The sequence below is a fragment of the Solea senegalensis genome, linkage group LG9 (genome assembly GCF_019176455.1).
Source record: "Solea senegalensis isolate Sse05_10M linkage group LG9, IFAPA_SoseM_1, whole genome shotgun sequence".
Taxonomy (NCBI): domain Eukaryota; kingdom Metazoa; phylum Chordata; class Actinopteri; order Pleuronectiformes; family Soleidae; genus Solea; species Solea senegalensis.
The window spans coordinates 5,093,882-5,114,342 of NC_058029.1; the positions used below are offsets into that span (position 1 = coordinate 5,093,882).

General features: G+C 41.6%; 2 protein-coding genes across 3 annotated transcripts; one reads left to right on the forward strand and one right to left on the reverse strand.

Annotated features, from left to right (window-relative positions):
• Window positions 1–128: 128 nt before the first annotated feature.
• Window positions 129–5,160, reverse strand: rbm42 (RNA binding motif protein 42). Of its 2 annotated transcripts, none has more exons than XM_044034367.1 (12): window positions 5,023–5,160; window positions 4,538–4,594; window positions 3,610–3,745; window positions 3,436–3,505; window positions 3,085–3,156; window positions 2,701–2,855; window positions 2,181–2,345; window positions 1,905–2,039; window positions 1,685–1,802; window positions 1,280–1,377; window positions 1,053–1,149; window positions 129–642 (listed from the first exon to the last, which is right to left on the reverse strand). In XM_044034367.1, exons 2-12 carry the CDS (start codon window positions 4,591–4,593, stop codon window positions 530–532), a joined length of 1,215 nt encoding a protein of 404 aa, XP_043890302.1. In that variant the 5' UTR covers window position 4,594; window positions 5,023–5,160; the 3' UTR covers window positions 129–529. The 2 variants fall into 2 exon arrangements, with proteins under 2 accessions (XP_043890302.1, XP_043890301.1); XM_044034366.1 differs by having other exon boundaries at window positions 4,810–5,160.
• Window positions 5,161–5,717: 557 nt separating this feature from the next.
• Window positions 5,718–16,448, forward strand: LOC122774375 (aldehyde dehydrogenase, mitochondrial-like). Its single transcript, XM_044033558.1, has 13 exons — window positions 5,718–6,395; window positions 7,449–7,553; window positions 8,058–8,198; window positions 8,384–8,463; window positions 8,601–8,712; window positions 9,137–9,265; window positions 9,513–9,626; window positions 12,322–12,424; window positions 12,683–12,867; window positions 13,091–13,255; window positions 13,969–14,126; window positions 14,561–14,675; window positions 15,980–16,448. The coding sequence occupies exons 1-13, from the start codon at window positions 6,282–6,284 to the stop codon at window positions 16,010–16,012; spliced, it is 1,554 nt and encodes a 517-aa protein (XP_043889493.1). The 5' UTR covers window positions 5,718–6,281; the 3' UTR covers window positions 16,013–16,448.
• The last annotated feature ends 4,013 nt before the right edge of the window (window positions 16,449–20,461 follow it).

Below are 20,461 nucleotides of genomic sequence, written 5' to 3' on the forward strand. Positions count from 1 at the left end.
CTGACCGGGGCCTGTGTTGAACAGACACAAAGTTAGGCCTTTGCTCATGTTCACTTTGAAGCCAGAACTGAAGGTAATAGAACTGAGGTTTCTATGAGAGCTAATTTTAAACATGAAGGAAATTAAACCATAATAAGTTTTTTTTTATTATTTAAGGTAAGCAAAAAACAAAAGTTACTACTTTGTATAAATGTACAGACATCTGAGGGACAAATCAAAATAATAGTTGTGTTCATCTATTGTGTAGCACAACAAAAACAGAAGCTGCTTTCAGACAAGCCACTGACGTCTGGACATTCTCTGAAGCGAACGTATAATCCACAGCGAGTAACCTGGTGAGTGTCCTGAATCCTCCGGTGATTCTGCTGCTGTTGTAAATGATTTTAAAAATGGAAAAATTGGCTGCTGTGCTCGTCACATGTGAATGGTAAACTCCAGAGAATGTCCAGACCTAATTCTCTGGACGTCATCATCCAGAGTTCACATCAGGAAACGGCTCCAGACACACACACTCTGACTTCATCAGCCACTATCTCAGGCCCAGTTTCTTCTTCTCCTTCTGTTTCTTGCGAACCACTTCCATGTTTCGGTCCCTCCACATGCTTTTCCTCAGTTTGATGGGCCGACTGCCAACGTACTTCCCTGGACCAAGTAAAAAATTGCACATAACACTAATTAATAATGTAATATTAATGGAACTGCTAAACTTTTAAAGGGCAGAGTCGTGCTTTCCGTGTCCACAAGGGCAGGATTTGTCAATTTCTCAATCCTGGTCCTGTAGGACCCACTGCCCTGTGTGTTTTAGATGTTTCCCTGCTCCAACACACCTGATTCAAATAATGGGTCATGACCAGGTTTCTGTGCTGCTTGCTGATGAGCTGACCATTTGAATCAGGTGTGTTAGAGCAGGGAAACATCTAAAACATGCAGGGCAGTGGATCCCTAGGGCCAGGATTGAGAAACCAGAGCTCTGTGGACACAGAATGTGATAAGATTGACTTGGCCCTGAGTCTTGAGACGGACAGAGGTAAGGAAGGTCTGGTTAGACTGACCGTTCATTTCTCTCATGGCTCTGACGTAATCGTTGGGATCTTTGAAGCTCACAAAGCCATAGCCTTTGGTTTTTCCTGTACGTTTGTCTCTCACCACCTGATGACACACAAACAGCAAAATCCATTACCTACATTAGTCATATTGCACGCCTATTATTTGTTGTCTCTGGTTGGAGGATCCAACTTTTGAGAGGTGTTTACAGGGCAACAGCACAGCAGAGACCAACCTTAGCCTTGAGGAAAGATGGGTATCTGCTGAAGGCTCTGGCCAGAATGTCATCATTCACCTCATTACCCAGATCACCACAGAAGATGCGGAAGTCATCTGAAACAAAAAGACAGAAGTAGTAAGTGATTATTCTACTCTTTTTGTCTAATTTTCAGTCACTGTTGTCCTTTGTAGGAATCTGTGTATGAACAGTCTCTGTTGAATAACTCAACAGAAACAGACAAGAAGGCAGTGAGTGTAAGCCTGTATTTGTGTGCATTAAAAACCTTGAAAGGACAAAAGAAAATACGAAACATTTTACAGTTGAGGGAGTTGGAAAAGTTTGTGAATAGTCAGATCCCTGACACCACGGTAACAGCACGTGATTTTGTACTGTATGTGTGACAGCTGCAGTGTTCTGTACCTGACTCCCACTCCAGCAGACTGGGGTCCTCCCACGATATTCCTGCTGCAGTACGGATACACTTCTTCACCTTCTCCGACTTTCCTTTCTTCTTGTCTTCTGTAACACTTTCCACGGGCTGAAACACAAAACAGTGTGTATATGTGTGTATATATAATGCAAATGTTTTTAAATCTTTTTGCCATTTTCTGTTAACCAGAACATTGTTGATTGCATGTACCTCAGGGTGGGCAGGCTCAGGCTCAGGCATACTGGGTCCAATCACACTGCCACTGTCGTCACTCTCCTTCTTGTCCAGCAGACCTGCTGCCCTCACTGCTGCCTGCTGCTCTGCGACCCGAGCGGCCAGTTCCTCCTGAGAAATCCACATCCACACACACTCAGCTGAAGGCCCCATAAATGCATGCCTGTGACTGCTGATACAGTCTCTTTAGTCCTCAAATATGATGGACGTTAAATCACACAGAAACAGTGACAATAGTGAGAATACAGATACCATTCTGGCTTGTCTCTGAGCCCGAACATCTATTCTTTTATATGCGACTGGGGCAGGAGGAGCAGAGTAGACGGTCGGTGCTGCCTGGATAACCGACTGCGTGGCTTTGACCGGAGGCGGCGGTCTCGAGGTCGGGGGAGGCGCCATAGAGACCATATCACCGATCTGAGTGAGACAGACACAAGGAGTCATACAAAGTAGGTCACAAAATTATCAATCAATCATTCAGACTTGATTTATGCTGTGTACACACATACACTCCCTCAGCTAGATCTGATAGTTTGCTTGACAGAGCCCATTTTTAGATTAAATATGCACCATACAAATGTGTCATGTTTACAGAGACCAGAGGCAGAATAATAAAAATCACAAAACGTTACACACTGCAGCTTTAAAATAATGTCAAAGTAAAAAGTTTTCTTTTGGAAGACCTGATAAAAAAAATAAAAATGGTGTTGACACTAAGAAACTGGCCCCAGTTTAACTTCCTGGCCCTAAGAGAGACAGTTGTTGCTCTGACCTGAGGTGGAGCCGTCATGTGCTGGATGGACTGAGGAGGTCCCTGAGGTGTCGGGCGTGGCAGGGAGGGGGGAAGCATCATGGGAGGAGGGGGAGGAGGCCGGGGCATAGGAGGGGCTACCGGAGGACCACGCATCATCGGCAGCCTCTGACCACCTGACAACAGTGTTTAATTTATAGTAATATACTGCACATGAGGGCAGAGAAAAGCATAACAACAGTTGTGCAAGTTTCCACTCAACGACGCCTTAGTCTGACACTCTGCATATTGATTGTTCTCTAATAAAAATCAATCAATAACAATATTAAATGATTTTACCATGACAAGAACCTCCTTCTGTTTAAAGGAGAAATATGGTTTCAAGCAGACAAGTGGTGACCTTACCAGGCCTCTGCAGGATGTGTGGGACAAAGGCTGGTCTCATCATGGGAGGAGGAGGAGGACGTACTGGAGGGACTGGGACAGACACAAGACACACAGTGAGTGGACAACAGTGTGTAACCACAGCACAGAAACACAGATGCTGAGTGTCCAGCTGTCATTTGACAGGTAAGTACATAAATATGGACATTACTGTGGGATATGTAGTCAAGTTTAGCTAGCATGGTAACTCATTTAAAGACTGAATAATTAGACATTTCATTGTGATATTACAAAAAGAATATGTAAACAATAACAAAAAAAAAAAAACATGTTTTCATTTTGTCATGAGCACATGTGCAAGTTCCACTTTACCTGGTCCCACAAAGACCGGGGGTGGGGGACCAACAAAACTAGCAGCTCTGGCTTCTAATGTCTGTTGGACCTATGAGAAAAGACACAGAGAGGGACGTTGAGAAAAACCGAATGACCTCAGCACCATCTTCTGGAGGGTAAGTATTACTCAGTTACTATCAGAGCAGTGCAAACCTGTCTGTAGGTGTTGGTGCCTATGATAGGTCGTATGAGTGGAAGTGCTGGAACAGCCAGAGCCAGAGGGACGGCCTCCAATGCAGGTGGACTTCCTGACACTGGTACTGGTCCACCAAGAACCTCCTGCTCAAAACTATAGCCAAATAAAATGTAGATACACAACAACATAAGGGGGACAGTTAACATTTGTATTTAACTGAATTTTAAACCCAAATTCTTGACTTTAATCTGGATGGACCTGGTTTTTAGAGAGGTGTGTATACATTTTGCAGACAACATAACAGTTAAATCCATGAGAGACTGAGCAGGGAATGGAAGTAAGGGATTGGGATTATGTCATTTATGATAGTTGTACACACTCACACAAACATTTGATTCAATATGAAACAAATGTCAACTTGACTGACAGGTCACGCACCAATAATACTACTTATGTTACAGAAATAACATTGACTCTCCAACAAAATGTATTAATGTTACATAATAAGCCAGTAAAGCGAATACATGTGTGAAATGTGAAGGCAAGAATCTTGGACCGCTTTTAGAACTGGTATTATGGTCCATCCTGGGTGATCTGGTTACACATGGACAGCTCTAAGAGTTCATCCTATGATCTGATCACAAAAACCACATTCCTGAGCATGCATGGACTCTTGGACTCTCATGGATGTTAATGCCAGGTATAAGTGGGGGCCATAAGGTCATTTTAAATCACATGGTCCTGGAATGAAGGGAAAGATACAGACTTCTCACTGTGGCACTACGAAATGAACCATCACTGTGTGTTGCCGATATGAGATAGACAAGCACACGTGAAATGTACAACTTTTCTCATTCACACGTATCCCAAACATGCACACAATAGCAATGGTCAACTTATTTTAACTGTCTTTTGTCATGATGTGTAATAATGTTGTGAACTCACAGAGCCATCTCTGCCTCCATCTCTTTCAGACGCTCCTCTCCTGATTTGAGCGCCATGCTGCGAGAGAAACAAACATGCATCAGAGACCTGAAGGTGCATTACAAACTAACTGAATTAGATCTGCAGCTTCATTTCAAAATGGCTCCACTGTTTTGATTCGGGCTCACATTTGATTGAAGGCTACAGCTGAAGTGAACAGCGGCTAGCAACATTAGCAGTAGTTTGAGATAAGTGAACAGTAACGGTGGTCACATCATGGTTTTAATACTGACCTTCATCTACGATGTAGACGCTTTTAATGAGAAAAACACAGACTTCAATCAGTAAATAACGGACGGTCGGACTTTTCCCCCGTTCTCTGCGATGTTGTCAGCTAGCACACAGGAGAGCTAGCTATGCTAGCAATCGAAGTAACTCCTCTGTCGCAACCACCCAACCGCTAACCTTACCACACTAACCGGTTTTCTACACTATAACTCACTTACCCGAAGAACTAATGCTTAACTTGTTGTAAAAAAATAAAACGCAATTAAAAGTAAAAACCACGAGCAGTGGTTAAACAGGATAACCGATAACGCGTTTCTTCTGTCTTCTTCTTTGTTTATTGACGGCTAGTAACAAACGACGTATTGGTGCACTAGCGCCACCAACCGGTAAGGAGTGTAGCTCAAGAGGTTTACACCCATTCACACGCCGCAACATAGGGTGAATACTAGACTTGCTATATGTATCCTATTAACCAATTAACCAATTTTTGATTTCGGTAGAGATGTATTGAATGATATTCGTTTCATCTGGTATTTGTTGGTTTATTTGCAACATTTTTAGGCCTGTATACAGCATGTGTTTTATCTGTATGTTTTTATCATTTCAGAGTCATAAAATCCGCTTGCGCGCGTCAGTAGCGTACTTCCATCATTACCCTGTTTATGGGAGAAGGGTCTAACTGTCTAACTGCAGACCCTCAGACCACTACACGACATGCACACACCACTACACCTGGACAATTATAGGCCTATGAGCAAACCAGGCATACAATTAAATACTATCATACTGCCACCTAGTGGTAGCGAGGGTAAACATCACTATCTATCTATCTATCTGTCTGTCTGTCTGGCTGGCTGGCTATTATTTGCTATCCGCTTGGCTTTTATTTTGAAGTATTTGCTTTTACTTTTGGGTTACCTGACTTCCTGTCCTTCACTTCGTTCCTCAGACAGAAACAATGGCAAAATAAATAGTCAAAAAAACTAAATCGGCACGTTTATTTTAATTTGGTTTTCTCATTTCTCGTTTTTTGATTTTGACAACAAAACGATGGTATTTCCGTTTTGTTGTTAAATGGTTTAAAGGAAAAAACCAACGGTCAAAACGTACACGGACCAACCCAGGTTTAGGGTCGCTGGTGCAAACAGACAACGCAAAGCCAGTAACGTTGTGGGGGTGGAGTTGTACTCTCTGACGGTGGTCTCAGAGAGGAGAATGTTGTCCAAGTGACTTCAACTTCTACCAAAGTCATTTTCTGGTAAGGTACTTTTACTCAAGGATCCCTTTTAGGTCCTTTATACAAGACTGCCAGATACACCTGCTCTACACTCACTGTATGCACGATACAACAGCGCCCTCTATCGGTCTTGCGCGGCAACGGAACACAGCAAAAGTGGAACAGTGTGTGAGCTGAGATAACGTTGTGGAGCTCCGAGGCGTTAGAGCTCGCACTTGCAGACGGAGAATCAGAAGAACCATGCAGCGTGTCTTTGCTCGGACAGTCCCCGGACTGAGTCGCTTGTCGTTACGTCCCTTCTCCGCCGCCGCCATTCCAGCACCGAGCGGCAAACCGGAGGTCCATTACAACAAGGTACTACTTTGCTCGAGCGTGGGACACTGGGAAAAGCAAAAAAGCAAACGTGACGTTTTCAGGAAACTGTGATATCGTTGTTGCTCATAAATGCAGGGCAATATGTCAATAATCACTGGCTCGCGGTATTTTTGAAGCATTAACGGCGATAGAAATCGAACCGAGCGCCTTATCACGGTTGCTCGGCGCGTTCATTAACAGTTGTTTTTTTTTAATTGTGTCCCTTGTGAACTTGATGTGAACGTTGACGTCACTAAGTTTCTGCACCCAGACTCTGGAAAATGAAGCCAGACTAAAAGGTGCTGCGCAATCCTTGTCAGTTCAAACAGGATTTATGTAATTGTCAGTTAGTAAGGCCCTGTCAGGTTACTCATTAAGCTTACACCGTGCTCCTCCATCTACTACCGTCATTACCAAAGACTGGCTGAATATTTTGACCAGTTCCCACATGTTCTAGTGGCCAAACACGGTACAGAGCAGTGTAGGGCTTTTATGACTTTGACTTCAACTTTGTTGTCAATTTTATTATTTTTTTGAATCCCAGCTTCCTCTGTTGTGGGAATATCTCTGGAAATGAGTAAACAACTAGGGATGGGACAATACCACTTTTTGTGACACCACAAACTAATGATATCGATATTAGTCGGATTTTCAGACCATTTATGAACTATGAATATGTTGAAAATCACTATGAGTCATTTCAAAGATCTAATTCTTCAACTGTGTCACAAATATTGTTCTCTCTTTCAAAAGAAATGAACAGCTCAAACATGACTCAGCTAAAATGCTTTTTGCTGATTTAACCTTTGTTACTGGTTTTCTCTGCACAGAATGCATTCTAACAACGGAGAAGTAAAGCAATAAATGCCTTATCATGTTTCATGTTTGATGTTTTTCTTTTGCTGATTTTGGCTCTTTTTTTATAATGAGACTTTGTTTAACACCGTCATTCTTGCCCTAAGTCTGGTCCACAGCACATAGTTGTCTTTTTCTGCTAAAAAAATAAGTGGAAACCAAATGTAACGCTCCATTTGTTTGTTCATAATGTTTCAGCTGTTTATTAACAATGAGTGGCACGATGCAGCGAGTGGGAAGATGTTCCCCACCATCAACCCAGCTACAGGTGAAGTCATCTGTCAAGTGGCAGAGGCTGATGAGGTGAGTGTCCTCTGAACAGCTGCCTCACCTGCACCTGTGACGGTGCAGTGAATGAACAACATACGCTAATACTGTGTGAATCTGATGTACGTTACTTTTTACTTGAGATACTAACTGTTTGTTTTTTTCACTCTGCAATCACATATTTCTTGCTGAATTCTACCTGAACCTTTTATCTGTTCCTACAGACTGTATATGACAATGGATCTCGCCGAATCAATGTTAATGTCAGGGCTTTTCTTGATGTTCACACCCATGGGGCTGTTATATTATCATGGGGTTGTGAAATTAATGGAAAAATAACATCATTAGAAAATTAGCAGATGATTTAAAAAATAAAAACACCCTGAATACAAGCACAGTGAAATCTGTGAGCACTTTTGATGTGCACATTTTTCTCTTTAAATCAATCTTTATTGAACTTATGTGCTTAAACCTGCACCGTCCTTGCAGAGATGTTCCTTTTAAAATTGCCTCAATGAATCATGTTGTATATATTTCCAGGCAGACGTAAACAAGGCAGTGAAGGCAGCACAAAATGCCTTCAAGTTGGGGTCACCGTGGCGACGGATGGACGCTTCTCAACGTGGCCTTCTGCTCAACCGACTGGCCGATGCCATCGAGAGGGACTCTGCCTATCTTGCTGTAAGTCAATCTTGCGCCATCACATGATACACTGTTAACACGTGGATCCTCCTCACTCGCATGGAGGTGGTTTGGCTTTGAAAACAAATGGTATGTACAGTATATGTAAATAAATATATATATATATATATATATATATATAAAATTACAATGTATGCTGAACCGATGTTGTGTTGTTACCACAGGAGCTGGAGACACTTGATAACGGGAAGCCTTACTCTGATGCCTACAGCGTGGATGTGCCCACTGTTGTCAAATGTCTCAGGTAATTTGCCTTATTTAGTGTGTTATTTGCACTTAAACGTCTGCAGTTTCTTTGGATCTGAATGTTCTGAATCTCCTAGATGAGACCAAGTAGCTTTACTTTGAGCTTTAAACCAAGTGTGTGTGTTTTTTATGTAGGTACTATGCAGGCTGGGCTGACAAATGGGAGGGAAAGACCATTCCCATTGACGGAAATTATTTCTGCTACACCAGACATGAACCCATCGGAGTCTGTGGACAGATCATTCCGGTGAGGGCCACAAAGATTCACAGCCTAGCACTACAGGGTCTTTTTTTGAATCGATCTATAACGCTTTTAAATTTCTTTTACTCTATGTGCATGTGCTATGTTTTTCCATTTTTAACTGCACCACCCTCAAGACTGAGTCAAATATTTGTTCTGCTCCTGCTGTTTGTCAGCACAAATGTCACGATAAGATTGATGGTCAAATGTATTGGCTGAACCCTCCAGTCCATATCTATTATCAAACATTCATAAAGGAGAATAGAAATGTGAGCTCACGGTGTGGTTTGATCGGCACTGACGCATCCTGAGCTTGAGGAAGTGTCAGTGAAACATAGTGCAAACTGTGTCTGTGCAGAAAAACAGTTGAGGAACAAAAATTCAAACATTCTCTCTCTCTCTCCCTCTCTCTCTCCCTCTCTCTCTGCAGTGGAACTTCCCTCTTCTGATGCAGGCCTGGAAACTTGGCCCTGCACTTGCAACTGGTAACACTGTGGTGATGAAGGTTGCAGAGCAGACACCACTCACAGCGCTCTATGTAGCCAGCTTGATTAAAGAGGTACTTTGTTTCTTTACCCATTTACACTCCACAAAAATTCAAATAATCACAAATGCTACTCAAAGGAACAGTGTTTTTTTATTTACTCTGAAATGTTCTCAGGGCAGTTTTTAGTTTTGTTCACCCCTGTCATACATCTCATATTCTTACTTTTCGCCATTGTTGTTTCTCATGAGTAGTAAGTTAACTGCAGAGGGATGTATAACCACCATTTCCTCACCTCTGGCTGACGTCGTTCTCCTTTCAGGTGGGTTTCCCTGAAGGTGTTGTGAATATCCTGTCTGGCATGGGACCTTCAGCAGGTGCTGCTATTGCGAGACACATGGACGTTGACAAAGTGGCTTTCACTGGATCCACAGAGGTAGGAACAATTTCTTGCTTTTTTCTTTCTTTTTTGAGTAAATGATGTGTCTGTGTGTTCATCACTTCAACCCTAAGTAGCTACATCTTCAGCCATAGAGAACGGAACCTCCACTGTGCTTCCTATCCATTGTCTGGGAGCTAAAGCAGGCAAGCTTAACACTTGTGGTAGCTGCTATCACCTTGTTTGAAGACACTGCCTAAGTGTACATGGACACAAGTAATCAGAATAAAAATATGCCATGTAAACATAAAAAAATAAATTCTGATCAAGAGGACTGAGAGATAGGTGTTCATAACAACATATCAGCTTCATCAAACTGATTCATAACTTTCAAAGATGGGACATATATTAGTCCATGGTGCTTGTATCAATACAGCATGAATACAGCTTTTTGTATGGGTCTGAACAGCCCTCACATGCAAAGGCAGACTCAGAGTTTAGTGATAATGCATCAAGATATTTAACATTGGGTTTGCAGAAGCCTGCAAGCAAGTAAACAAAATGTCAACTAATGGCTGAGCACTCCCAAAAGTGACGCCAGAAGATCTGGATTGTCTCGTGGAGCAGAGAACATTACATCAGTGACTCATCAGAGCTTTACAACTGTGACTTTAAGCACAAAGCATCACATGATCAGGCCTGGTATGAAAGGGTTAGGTCAGGTCGATGGAGACTGCTCTGTGTTACACAGACAACAGGGCTTCACTCAACACAACAACTGAGCTGTTGAAATAGTTAAATGAACTTTCTACGGATAAGCAACCATATATTTATACTGTTAGGCTGGTGCCAAAACAACCCCACATTTGGCCATGTCTGTTTCTAGCCAACAGTTTTCCGCGATCCCTTCAAATCCACATCATTCCAGAGCGTCACCTTGAGACCTTTATCTCGTCCAAAATATACTGGTGTTTTCCTGTTTATTCTTGTCCAAGTACAAGTACAGTTCAGCAACCCTTTTAAAACACTCTGGGTGAAGTACACAAGATTTGCAGGTTTATTTTGAAACTGGTAAATACAGTTGAATATTTACATAGCAAACTGGCTATTACCATGGCACATTAAGCTGCCAGTGGGGGGAAACTGATTTAACAGCTGCAGTGTTTAACTTGATGATTTAATAATTCTCCCTGTGTTTTTTCTTTGTGAACAGAAACAATACTATACAAACAACATACGCAGCCTCAGTCAGACCTGACTGAGGGAATGTTTGTGTGTATACAGCTGCCGCACAGTGGCAGGCAGGGACAAGACACGTTAGTTCCATTAAACCGCTGAGAGACAGGGATTTTGAGCTGTAGAATTCACCTCTGAAACCTTTTGTGGACACGTCTTTGTGTTTTCAGTCAAATTACCATCTGTCTTTGTCATAAAAAAAATCACTTCCTGTGTGCAGCGTGAGAATCTCAAGATCTAAACACTGCTATACTGAGAAACACAGAGAGAGCGATGTGGAGTTGATGGATTTAACTGGCATTTGGCTAAGTCCATAGAGAAAATACACAATTTTACATCATAGCACTTGAGAGTGGTTGATCCACTCCTGCCTTCACAAGTTAGTTCAAATTTGTTTTCCTTTATTTAAATTAACCTAACACAGTGGTCCCCAACCCCTGGGAAAGAATACATAACTTACATTATTTCCGTTTTATTTATTATCTGATTCTAAACAATGTTTTATTTTGGAAAATTACCAGATTCTCTCCGCCACATATGTCTATGACTCACTCTTGACGCTTGTCAAGATGCTTGACTCGGTCACATGTCACGGTTGCAAGAAGAAGATCTGCTGGAGATAGTAAATGGCGGCCGCCTTGAAAGTATGTTTAAATACATTTTCCCATTGATCGAAAGCGCGGTGTTTTCTTTGCAGCGGGAGCGGCTGCTGTTGACGCAGCGCCCGTCTCCTGGCTCCCGTCATCTGGGTCCTCCGTTACCGGCTGCTGTGCAGTTAACAGGCGGGACTTCACATGTTGTACATTTGCCCTTTGGTCAGCGGGCAGCATCCGCAACTGGTTGAATTTCAGCCACAGGAATGTTACGGCTTTGTGGAGATCAGTGATGGACAACCAGATTGTTTATTATTATAGTTAGAAAATACTAGTTTTTATTCCGGTCGTATCATTTTATTTTGTTGAGAAATATCAATAACGTGTGTGTGTGCTTTCAAAGATAAATGTTCACTGTGGCTTCATACACACTTATTATATAGCATATTTAAAACAACCTTAGTTGACCCAAGTGCTGCACAGGCACAACAAAAACATGGCAGAAGGAGAGGAGGTGTGTTTTCAGCATGGACTTAAAGGTTTACGGAGTCTGGGCTGCTCTTACATGAGAAGATAAACCATTCCATAGACGGGGGGCAGCCACTGAAAAGGCTCAGTCACCTCAGGTTTTGCACCTTGTTCTAGGAACAGACATAAGTAGGTTGGATGATCTTGTTACTGTGGCAGGAGTCTGGACATGCATCCAACGTATAGGTTAGGACCAAACCATTTAAAACATTAAAAACAAGCAGTGAAATCTTAAAATCAGTCCTGAACCAGACAGACAAAACTGGTATTATGCGATCACACTTTCTTTTCCAGTCGGAAGAGCAGTAGCTGCAGATGACGAAGACACAACTATTATAATGTCATAACGTCTGTCTCCATCAGTAAAATAATATGAGCTATGTCTTTTCTTTCAGGTGGGTCATCTCATCCAGCAGGCGTCAGGCAGCACGAACCTGAAGAAAGTCACTCTGGAACTGGGAGGAAAAAGCCCCAATATCATCATGTCTGACGCCAACCGTATGTGTTTGCATGTGCAGCTGTGTTTGTTTTACACTGGCACCTCCTTTCACACTGACATTAGTAGAAGAACCTGGATGAAGCCACTAAAGACTGTGAGGGAATATACAGTATATGTAATATAATGGAGAGAAAGTAGAAAAATATTTAGAATACTTCTACAGGTTCTGTTCTATTTTTGTTAGCTTGATAATTCAAATGACAACGAGGGATTTTCTTACGAAAGGTAAAACATTTTTTTGTCTTTTCCTCTCACAGTGGAAGACGCAGTGGAGCAGTCGCACGTTGCTCTGTTTTTCAACCAAGGCCAGTGTTGCTGTGCCGGCTCTCGCACCTATGTCCAGGCAGACATCTACGATGAGTTTGTGGAGCGCAGTGTTGAGCGTGCAAAGAGACGAGTGGTGGGAAATCCCTTTGACTTAAATACCGAGCAGGGACCCCAGGTAACACACACTCACACACTTCATCACAAAGAAATCATTCATTATCGTTTAATCTATTAAAGATCCAGTGTGTGAAAGATGAGTCCTCTCTTTGTCACGGTCTGCAAACTCACCGTTCTAACTCACTGAACCCTTTTAAATACAAAAACTTACTTCACTACAACTCTTGGGTGCCTCGGCTCCCCACACAGCTGATGGTGTTGCTGTGTCACCACCTCTACAGGTAGATCAGGAGCAATTCAGCAAGATTCTGGGCTACATCAGCAGCGGGAAGAGAGAGGGAGCCAAGCTCATGTGTGGAGGTGGAGTGGCTGCCGACAGAGGCTACTTCATCCAGCCTACTGTGTTTGGAGATGTCCAGGACAACATGACCATTGCCAGAGAGGAGGTAGGATAGTACTGAAGATTAATATTATTGGGTTAGGGTTATTTCTATTTTTAATTTGAATGTATTTACTGTATATAACATGTTGAACAACACACCCTATGTCACAATGTAAAACTAAAATAAATATTCCTCTATCCACATACTTAATCTGCCCTAAAGGGACATGGGAAAAAAGTTTTATTTTGAGATTGGCCTGAAATATAAAAACATCAAATCAGTGCTTGCCAGTAAACACGGTTTCCTTATAAGTGAGAGCCATCTCAAGAGACTGCTTTTTAAATGTATGTTTTTACCCCCATGAAATGCCTCATGGGCTGGATAAAATCCTCTGTTTGTGGACTGTTCACACAGTCCTGAGTTTCCACATCTCTGTATGTAGGCAATGAATCGGCAAGCCTGTAACTATTGATGCACGGTAGTAGGGCTGCAGCGATTACCTTTTTTTACCTTCTTAAATGTGAATATGTTCAGGTTTCAAAAAATAATTAAAACCGAATATTTTTGGTTTGTGGACAAAACAAGTCATTTGAGTACATCATCATTTCCAGGTTTGGTAAACACGGATCAACGTTTTTCAACATTTTCTGATATTTCTTGGACCAAAAAAGTACTTGATTAATCAATAAGGAAAATAATCCTTAGTTGCAGCCCTACACTGTGGCTGTGTGACTGAACGTGCTGGAGTAAAAGTGTTGTCACATGTTCTCTTGCAGATCTTTGGTCCAGTGATGCAGATCCTCAAGTTTAAAACAATGGAGGAGGTGCTGACAAGAGCCAACGACTCTAAATATGGTCTGGCAGCCGCTGTGTTTACTAAGGACATTGATAAGGCCAACTACATCTCCAGTGGTCTCCGTGCCGGCACAGTCTGGTGAGAGTGGTACTGCTGAAATCACTGAATGAATGAATGAATGAATGAATGAATGAATGAATGAATGAATGAATACTATCCGAGGCATTTTACAGAAAGACAACATTAGATATAGATAGAAAATTAAGTTTGGGAAGAATTACAGGTAATTCAAATCCCTCTATCCTGTGCTGTTCTGGTGCCTCTCACTGCATCATTAGCTATTGTTTTTGTGAATCCAGGCAGTGGTGTTGACTGTCAAATAAAGTTTAAGATAAAGTATCACAGCAGCAGTTACAATCAAATAAATGGAGATTTTATTTGTAATAATATTAAAATAATGATTAAATAACAACATTTTGTTATAGATGTTCTTTCTCCCATAAACAGAATATTTTATATTTCCAAATTGTGACTAATCTCTCTCTTTGTTTGTGTGTGTGCGTGTTCTCCAGGATTAACTGTTATGACGTGTTTGGGGCTCAGGCTCCATTTGGAGGCTACAAGGCCTCAGGCAACGGCAGAGAGCTCGGAGAGTACGGTCTGGACAACTATACAGAAGTCAAAACGGTAATAACTAAATGTATACCGCTGTTATCTGCAAAGGGTGCATTAACTTTTAGCTCGTTGAGTTCACATTCACACTATAAATTCATGTCATGTGTCATGTGCATGAAGTCATGTGCACAGAAATACCATTCAGTTATTGGTTGGATATGTAGGCTGGTTTAAAAAAAAAAAAAAACCTCTGCAAAATGGAGCATCAGCAGCCACTCTGGTGATGATGATGCTCATCTACATCCCCCAGTGAAGAGCTGAGAGAACCAGGAGAACCACTCTTAAAGGCCTGTGCATACTCCGCAAGAACAGAGAAATGTGTTCTCTCTCTCTCTCATTTGGGAGTTGATTGGCCAGAAATTTGAAGTGGGCGTGGTTACTGCAGAAATGTTGTCATTCCCTATGAGGACTTCCCAGGAGTTTTTCACTTGAGTTTCTGGTGAAGTATGAACTGTCCTGGCCAGAACTAACTTTGTTCTTGACACCTCGAGAAAAAGAATGAAATGAAAATGAAAATGTTTCTGTTCTTGCGTAGTATGCACAGGCCTTTAGTTGGAACACAGTTAAAGACTCATGAATGGTGGCCGTCCTCCAGGTCAGTGAGGTCCCAACTCTTTCTTCAGTGAACCTCAGCGCTGCCACATCATAGCATTCCTCGGCTACAGGCAAGTGAGTCCTGAACTGTAGTCAGTGGCTTTGCTTCTTGGTCAATGTGCTAGTTTACCTGTGGAGGAGGAAAAGTTGGGACCTCCCAGACACAGAGTGTGGACAGTTGTCCTCCCATCTTTCTCTTTTTCCTCATTGGGAGATGTGGGTGAGAACACAAAGGCTGTGGAGGTGCAGGTACAGTTCACAACCAGTGATGAATCACTCTAGAGTTTACTTGCAAACAGTCCACGACTATCTATTTCAAGCACACGAGTGTCTGGTTCCTTCGTTCACATCAAAGGTCTTGGACTGAGTTCAATCTGACCCAAACATACTGCACCAAGGGCTTAAATTAACAATATGTAGGTCAATCATCCAGTTTCACCACTTGCTGTGTGGTGTGTATCTTCTGCTGCTGTGATGACATGTAGTGTTCTTCTTTCTTCTGTATATGTGAATGCAAATGTTCACAAAAGTTACTCTTTAGATCACGTGTGGGAACCCACCAAACAATGACAAGTACAGATGGGAAAGGGATAAGAAAACATAGTGTAACTGTGTAGTCGACATGAATTATTGCTTATTCACGGTGATAAATTGCCAACTAACTATTCTTGTCTTGTTTATCCGTGAGTGTGAGCCTAGTGTTTGTGTCTGTGTGTTGTCAGGTGACTGTGAAGGTTCCACAGAAGAACTCTTAGACATCTATAGTGAGTCCACAGCTGATGACCGTCACCAGGAGGCATTCACAGTACAGTCATCATCTCATCATCTACCGCTTTATCCTCCACCAGAGGGTCGTGGGGTGCTGTGCCAATCTCAGCTACATCCACAGTAAATTCCATTTAAAACATGAACACTCTTCAGTGCTCACTTCAAGTCATGATATAATAATTAAATCCAGTTGTCAAACCAAGAATTTTTGAATCTGAGAATAGAAAATGGCTATATAAATATATATATATTTTTATATATAAATATATAAAAATAGTTAATACGTACACATATACATTATGCATAATTATTCTCACCAGCGTTTCTTCTTGATCTGATGCAATAACACAATAGTATCAGCATTCACTTTGTATTTGTAATCTGCAGGCTCTGAGATTTTACAGAATAAATACATTTGAGGTACTCGTCTTTGTGTTTATATGTATATAAAATCTTGAATTAGTCCCATAATGAAAACGATCATCATATTGTAAGTGGTTTCCACTGAATTGCAAAAGAACTTCTCACAAACCTTCTGATACCTTCCAAAATACCTGTCATCTCACTTCACAGCACAAACATGTCATAACAATCTGAAAAATGTTTCAAGTAATTATAATTAGAAACAGAACAACACATTTAAAAACATTAAATTCCTTCTAAATTGCATTAGCAAACTAACATTTCAAAACTTCCAACGATTCTTAGAACGAAGATACAGCTGCTTAAGACAGAACGTATTGCTTTTGTGTTGGAACTGGAATCAACAAAAAGTGTGAATTATTTGGAAGTTTGTGGCTGTTGACAGCTGACCACTAGATTTCACTCGTGGGGTCGTTGGTTTGACGCTTTGAAGTTTCAATTTGTTTTTGGTACAATCAGGAAGAAGCCAAAAGCTTCACAAGGCTCCATCCGCCCACTCCTTGAAGCACTCTTGTGAAGATATCCAGCTGTAAAACAACTAACGTGTATTGTAATTATAAATTATTCATTGTTATCAAAACTATTTGTTCCCAAACTTGAAACTTAAACGTGTTGTTAGTGTTTATTTTCAAGATTCAACATTGCAGCGCAAGATGGCAGCCACTGCAACGCAAGGCCCTTTCATCAAATTCATTCAAAAGGCTAATTTTAGGATTTTAAAACTCAAAGAGGATTAATTGGATTAATTAAAGCTGTTTTAAATGCATTCAATCATATTTTGTGGGTAGTGAATACACTATCTGCTAATTTGCCCTGCTAAACGTCATATACCGGACCTTTATCACGACTACCGGAGCCTGGAGGCGTCGAGCTCAGCCGATTTCCGGGTCACGTGGTAGACTACTCACAATAATGAGCGAAGCTGAGGGACCGAGGTGATAACAATGGCCGCGCACTGAAAGACACCGGAGCAGGCTGTCGTTCGGAAGCGGTGCCTCACGTGACCGCTTTGGTGAACAGCCGTGCCGGTGGAAGCGAAACACCCATGGGTTCACCGCCGAGCCGAGCGGCTCAGTGAGGAGGAGAACGGCTCACCGGAGCCGGTGGAGGAAGCGAGTCCGCGTGCCTTCCCCCGGGCAGTCTGTCGGTCGGTCGGTCTCGGTGTGCTCATGATGTAGGCCGCCGGTCATCCTGCTGCAGGTGGGTGGTGGTCGGTTATTGTTGTCGGGGGTTCGTGTGAGGAGGACGCGGTGACGGGCTGCGCGCAGGCCGGGGCTGGACGGCTCCGTCGTCTCGCTGCAGAACAGATGCATCGACAGCAGTCATTGCTTTGTCCTGTACTTGACATGTGATGTGTGCTTGTTTTCACTGTATGTTAACAGATAACAGATATGTTTAATAAGCTGGACAGCTACTGCAGACACAGTTTAAAGAGACTATAATGTTAAATAGTTTAAGAAATGTCCTGTTTTCATTAAGCAGTAAGGTTCAGTACGCAATGAATTGACTTTACCATTTGCTGAAGCTGTGAAGGTTACCAAAACAACCAATCTGCACAAACCATGTACTGTTAAGACAAATTGACTTATTCATCCGGTTTTACGGAAAGCCCAGGAAATAGGACGGAAGTAGCAGCTAGCCACCAGGGGGCGTTTCCGTTGGCAGCCAAAACACCTGAGTAGGAGTCCGTGGGTAAATTAGTCGACTTCTTCTCACTTGAGTTTTACCTTTTCCAGATGCGTCAAGGGGCTCAATCACTAGTTTCAGGTCTTGGATTATGGATCCTGAGGCAGTGGGTCCCTGAGCACAGACTGGAAAATGGCCCCCTCATTACCCCCACACTCTCGCTCAAATCGACAGTGATACAAAGGTTGTGCAAAATTTGGATTTTCAACCTCCTCCCACTAATCAAATGTGCTTATGATAATAATGACAATAGTATAATATTAGATACACCACACAACTTAACCTTTGTTAGTTGAGTGAGGGCCCATCAAGACATCAGTGGTGATAAAGGGGCCCTATAAAGACATGAGATAAAAGGGCTCATTAAGATATATCACATAACATAACATAACTGGACATTATTTGGCTTTGGGTGTCTTAAAATATTGAGATGAATAACATAGTAGCAAAGATATTGGGATAGAAGGGCAAAGGCTTTGGCTTCAGGGCCCCTGGACTTGGATCCATCCTTGAGCCAATTTTGTAAATTATGTTCCCATTTAGAGGAAAATAGACCATAAAGCAAATATGAGAGGACAGCTGCTGTCGTCCAATAAGTGCTGGCTGCAGTTGACATCTGTGAACTTCCTGTTTGAAAAAACTGACACAGTGCTGGTCAAATCGCAAATGTTGATGCTTTACTGTACATCTATTAATACATACAGTCGACATGGTACCAAACTAGCACAGTGGTATGTCAGTTCTCATGGGAAAGCATGGCTGTCAGCAGGGACACTGCAAAAAAAATGATTTTAGCCACCAAAGAGAATCTGTGCTAGTTTTACGTCTACAGTTTAGTTGCTTATCTCATCATTAGGGAGCTCTTTTTCTGACAGGAAGCTTAATCTGGAAACCGTTCCCTGTCCCACACCATATAGAAATTCAGCATATTTAATTCACACTGCCTCACAGTCACAAAATAATGCTGAAGGATTCGGCAGTGGTTCAAAAACTCCTGTGTGTCGTGATGTAAAATCGCTGATTTTCTCCAGGGACTTTGGTGGGCTCTCAGTAGATGTACAGGAAATGATCGATAATGCCAACAAATCCTGCCTACTGTACCTTTTTTAATCCTAAATTCTTTATAAAATAAAATAGTCTCACGCCGACTGAGTGTGTCTGAAGCATTTTTTAATTTGTTATTTACGATCGTCTGGTGCCAGTGTTCATGAGGCAGTTAACATTTAACAACACTTCATATAAATGACCCTCATCTTGTATTACATTTTGTATTTTAGAAATAAAAGGTGCCTTTTTTTTTTGAGCATAGAACACTTCACAGCACCTAGAGGCTGGATATATCTGCTAATCCTTCTTTTTTTCCCCCCAGGACAGAGTGGTGGAATTTCTACACCTGAACAGTCAGAGAGAGCAAAGGCTTCTGTGATTCCTGTGCTGCTCAGTGTCCGTGCGCCAAGATGAGTACAGACAGACCCAAACGCAATATCATAAAGAAGAAATATGTAAGTCTGGAGTACATCTATGCCAGGTTTTCTCTTGTTCACACCTGAAACAGAAACACGTTTGTCCACATTCATTAAATAGATCACAATTCACTGCCTTCAAGTCTGTAAGAGATGCAACTGCTTCTGCTGTTACTCATGTTATTTTTATGTTATTTGGGCGAATAATCAACAAAGCTGATGATTTATGTATAATTTATCCGTAACTTTTATTTTGTTTAAGGTCACATTGTGATTAAAATCTCTTTTATAAGACACAATCAGTTAGCAGCATCAGACTAGAAGCAGCTCTTGTAGAAGATTGACGTCAATATTTCTTGCATTTCTTATTCAATCAAAGTCAAAGTTGGCACGGCACACACTGGTGCCCTAAACAAGTCACCTGCCCAGTTTGAAGCGTGTCAGACAACCTGTTGGACAGTTATGCAATTGACAGTTGGGCTGCAACTAACAATTATTTTCGTAATCGATTAATCTGTTGATTACTTTCTCGATTTAAGTGGGTAGTTGTTTGCTTCTCAAATGTCTTGTTTCATCCATAAACCATAATGATCAGTTTTTAAAGATTTTTTTGTTGTATGGAGCAAAGAAATTTGTGAAGCTGAAAAATCAGCTTTAATTCTATAAAACCTCCTCAAACTGATTATCAAAATAGTTGATGAATAATTTAGTAATAGATAAATTGAGTAATTGTTTCAGCCGTAACTGACAGTCCAATAGATGTATTTTGCATTCATATGTAGATGTGCAACTTGACAACAACAATAACGACAAATGATATCGGAAAAATGATACCAGTACAAATAGTATCAATGAGAAATAAAA

Coding starts and splice junctions, on each gene's coding strand:
- rbm42 (XM_044034367.1), bottom strand. CDS start 4,593: ATGGCGCTCAAATCAGGAGAGGAGCGTCTGAAAGAGATGGAGGCAGAG. Junction 3,746..4,537: donor ATGGAGGCAGAGATGGCTCT/GTGAGTTCACAA, acceptor ATTTGGCTATAG/TTTTGAGCAGGAGGTTCTTG. Junction 2,040..2,180: donor CTCAGAGACAAGCCAGAATG/GTATCTGTATTC, acceptor TGGATTTCTCAG/GAGGAACTGGCCGCTCGGGT.
- LOC122774375 (XM_044033558.1), top strand. CDS start 6,282: ATGCAGCGTGTCTTTGCTCGGACAGTCCCCGGACTGAGTCGCTTGTCG. Junction 7,554..8,057: donor AAGTGGCAGAGGCTGATGAG/GTGAGTGTCCTC, acceptor ATATATTTCCAG/GCAGACGTAAACAAGGCAGT. Junction 8,464..8,600: donor ACTGTTGTCAAATGTCTCAG/GTAATTTGCCTT, acceptor TTTTTTATGTAG/GTACTATGCAGGCTGGGCTG.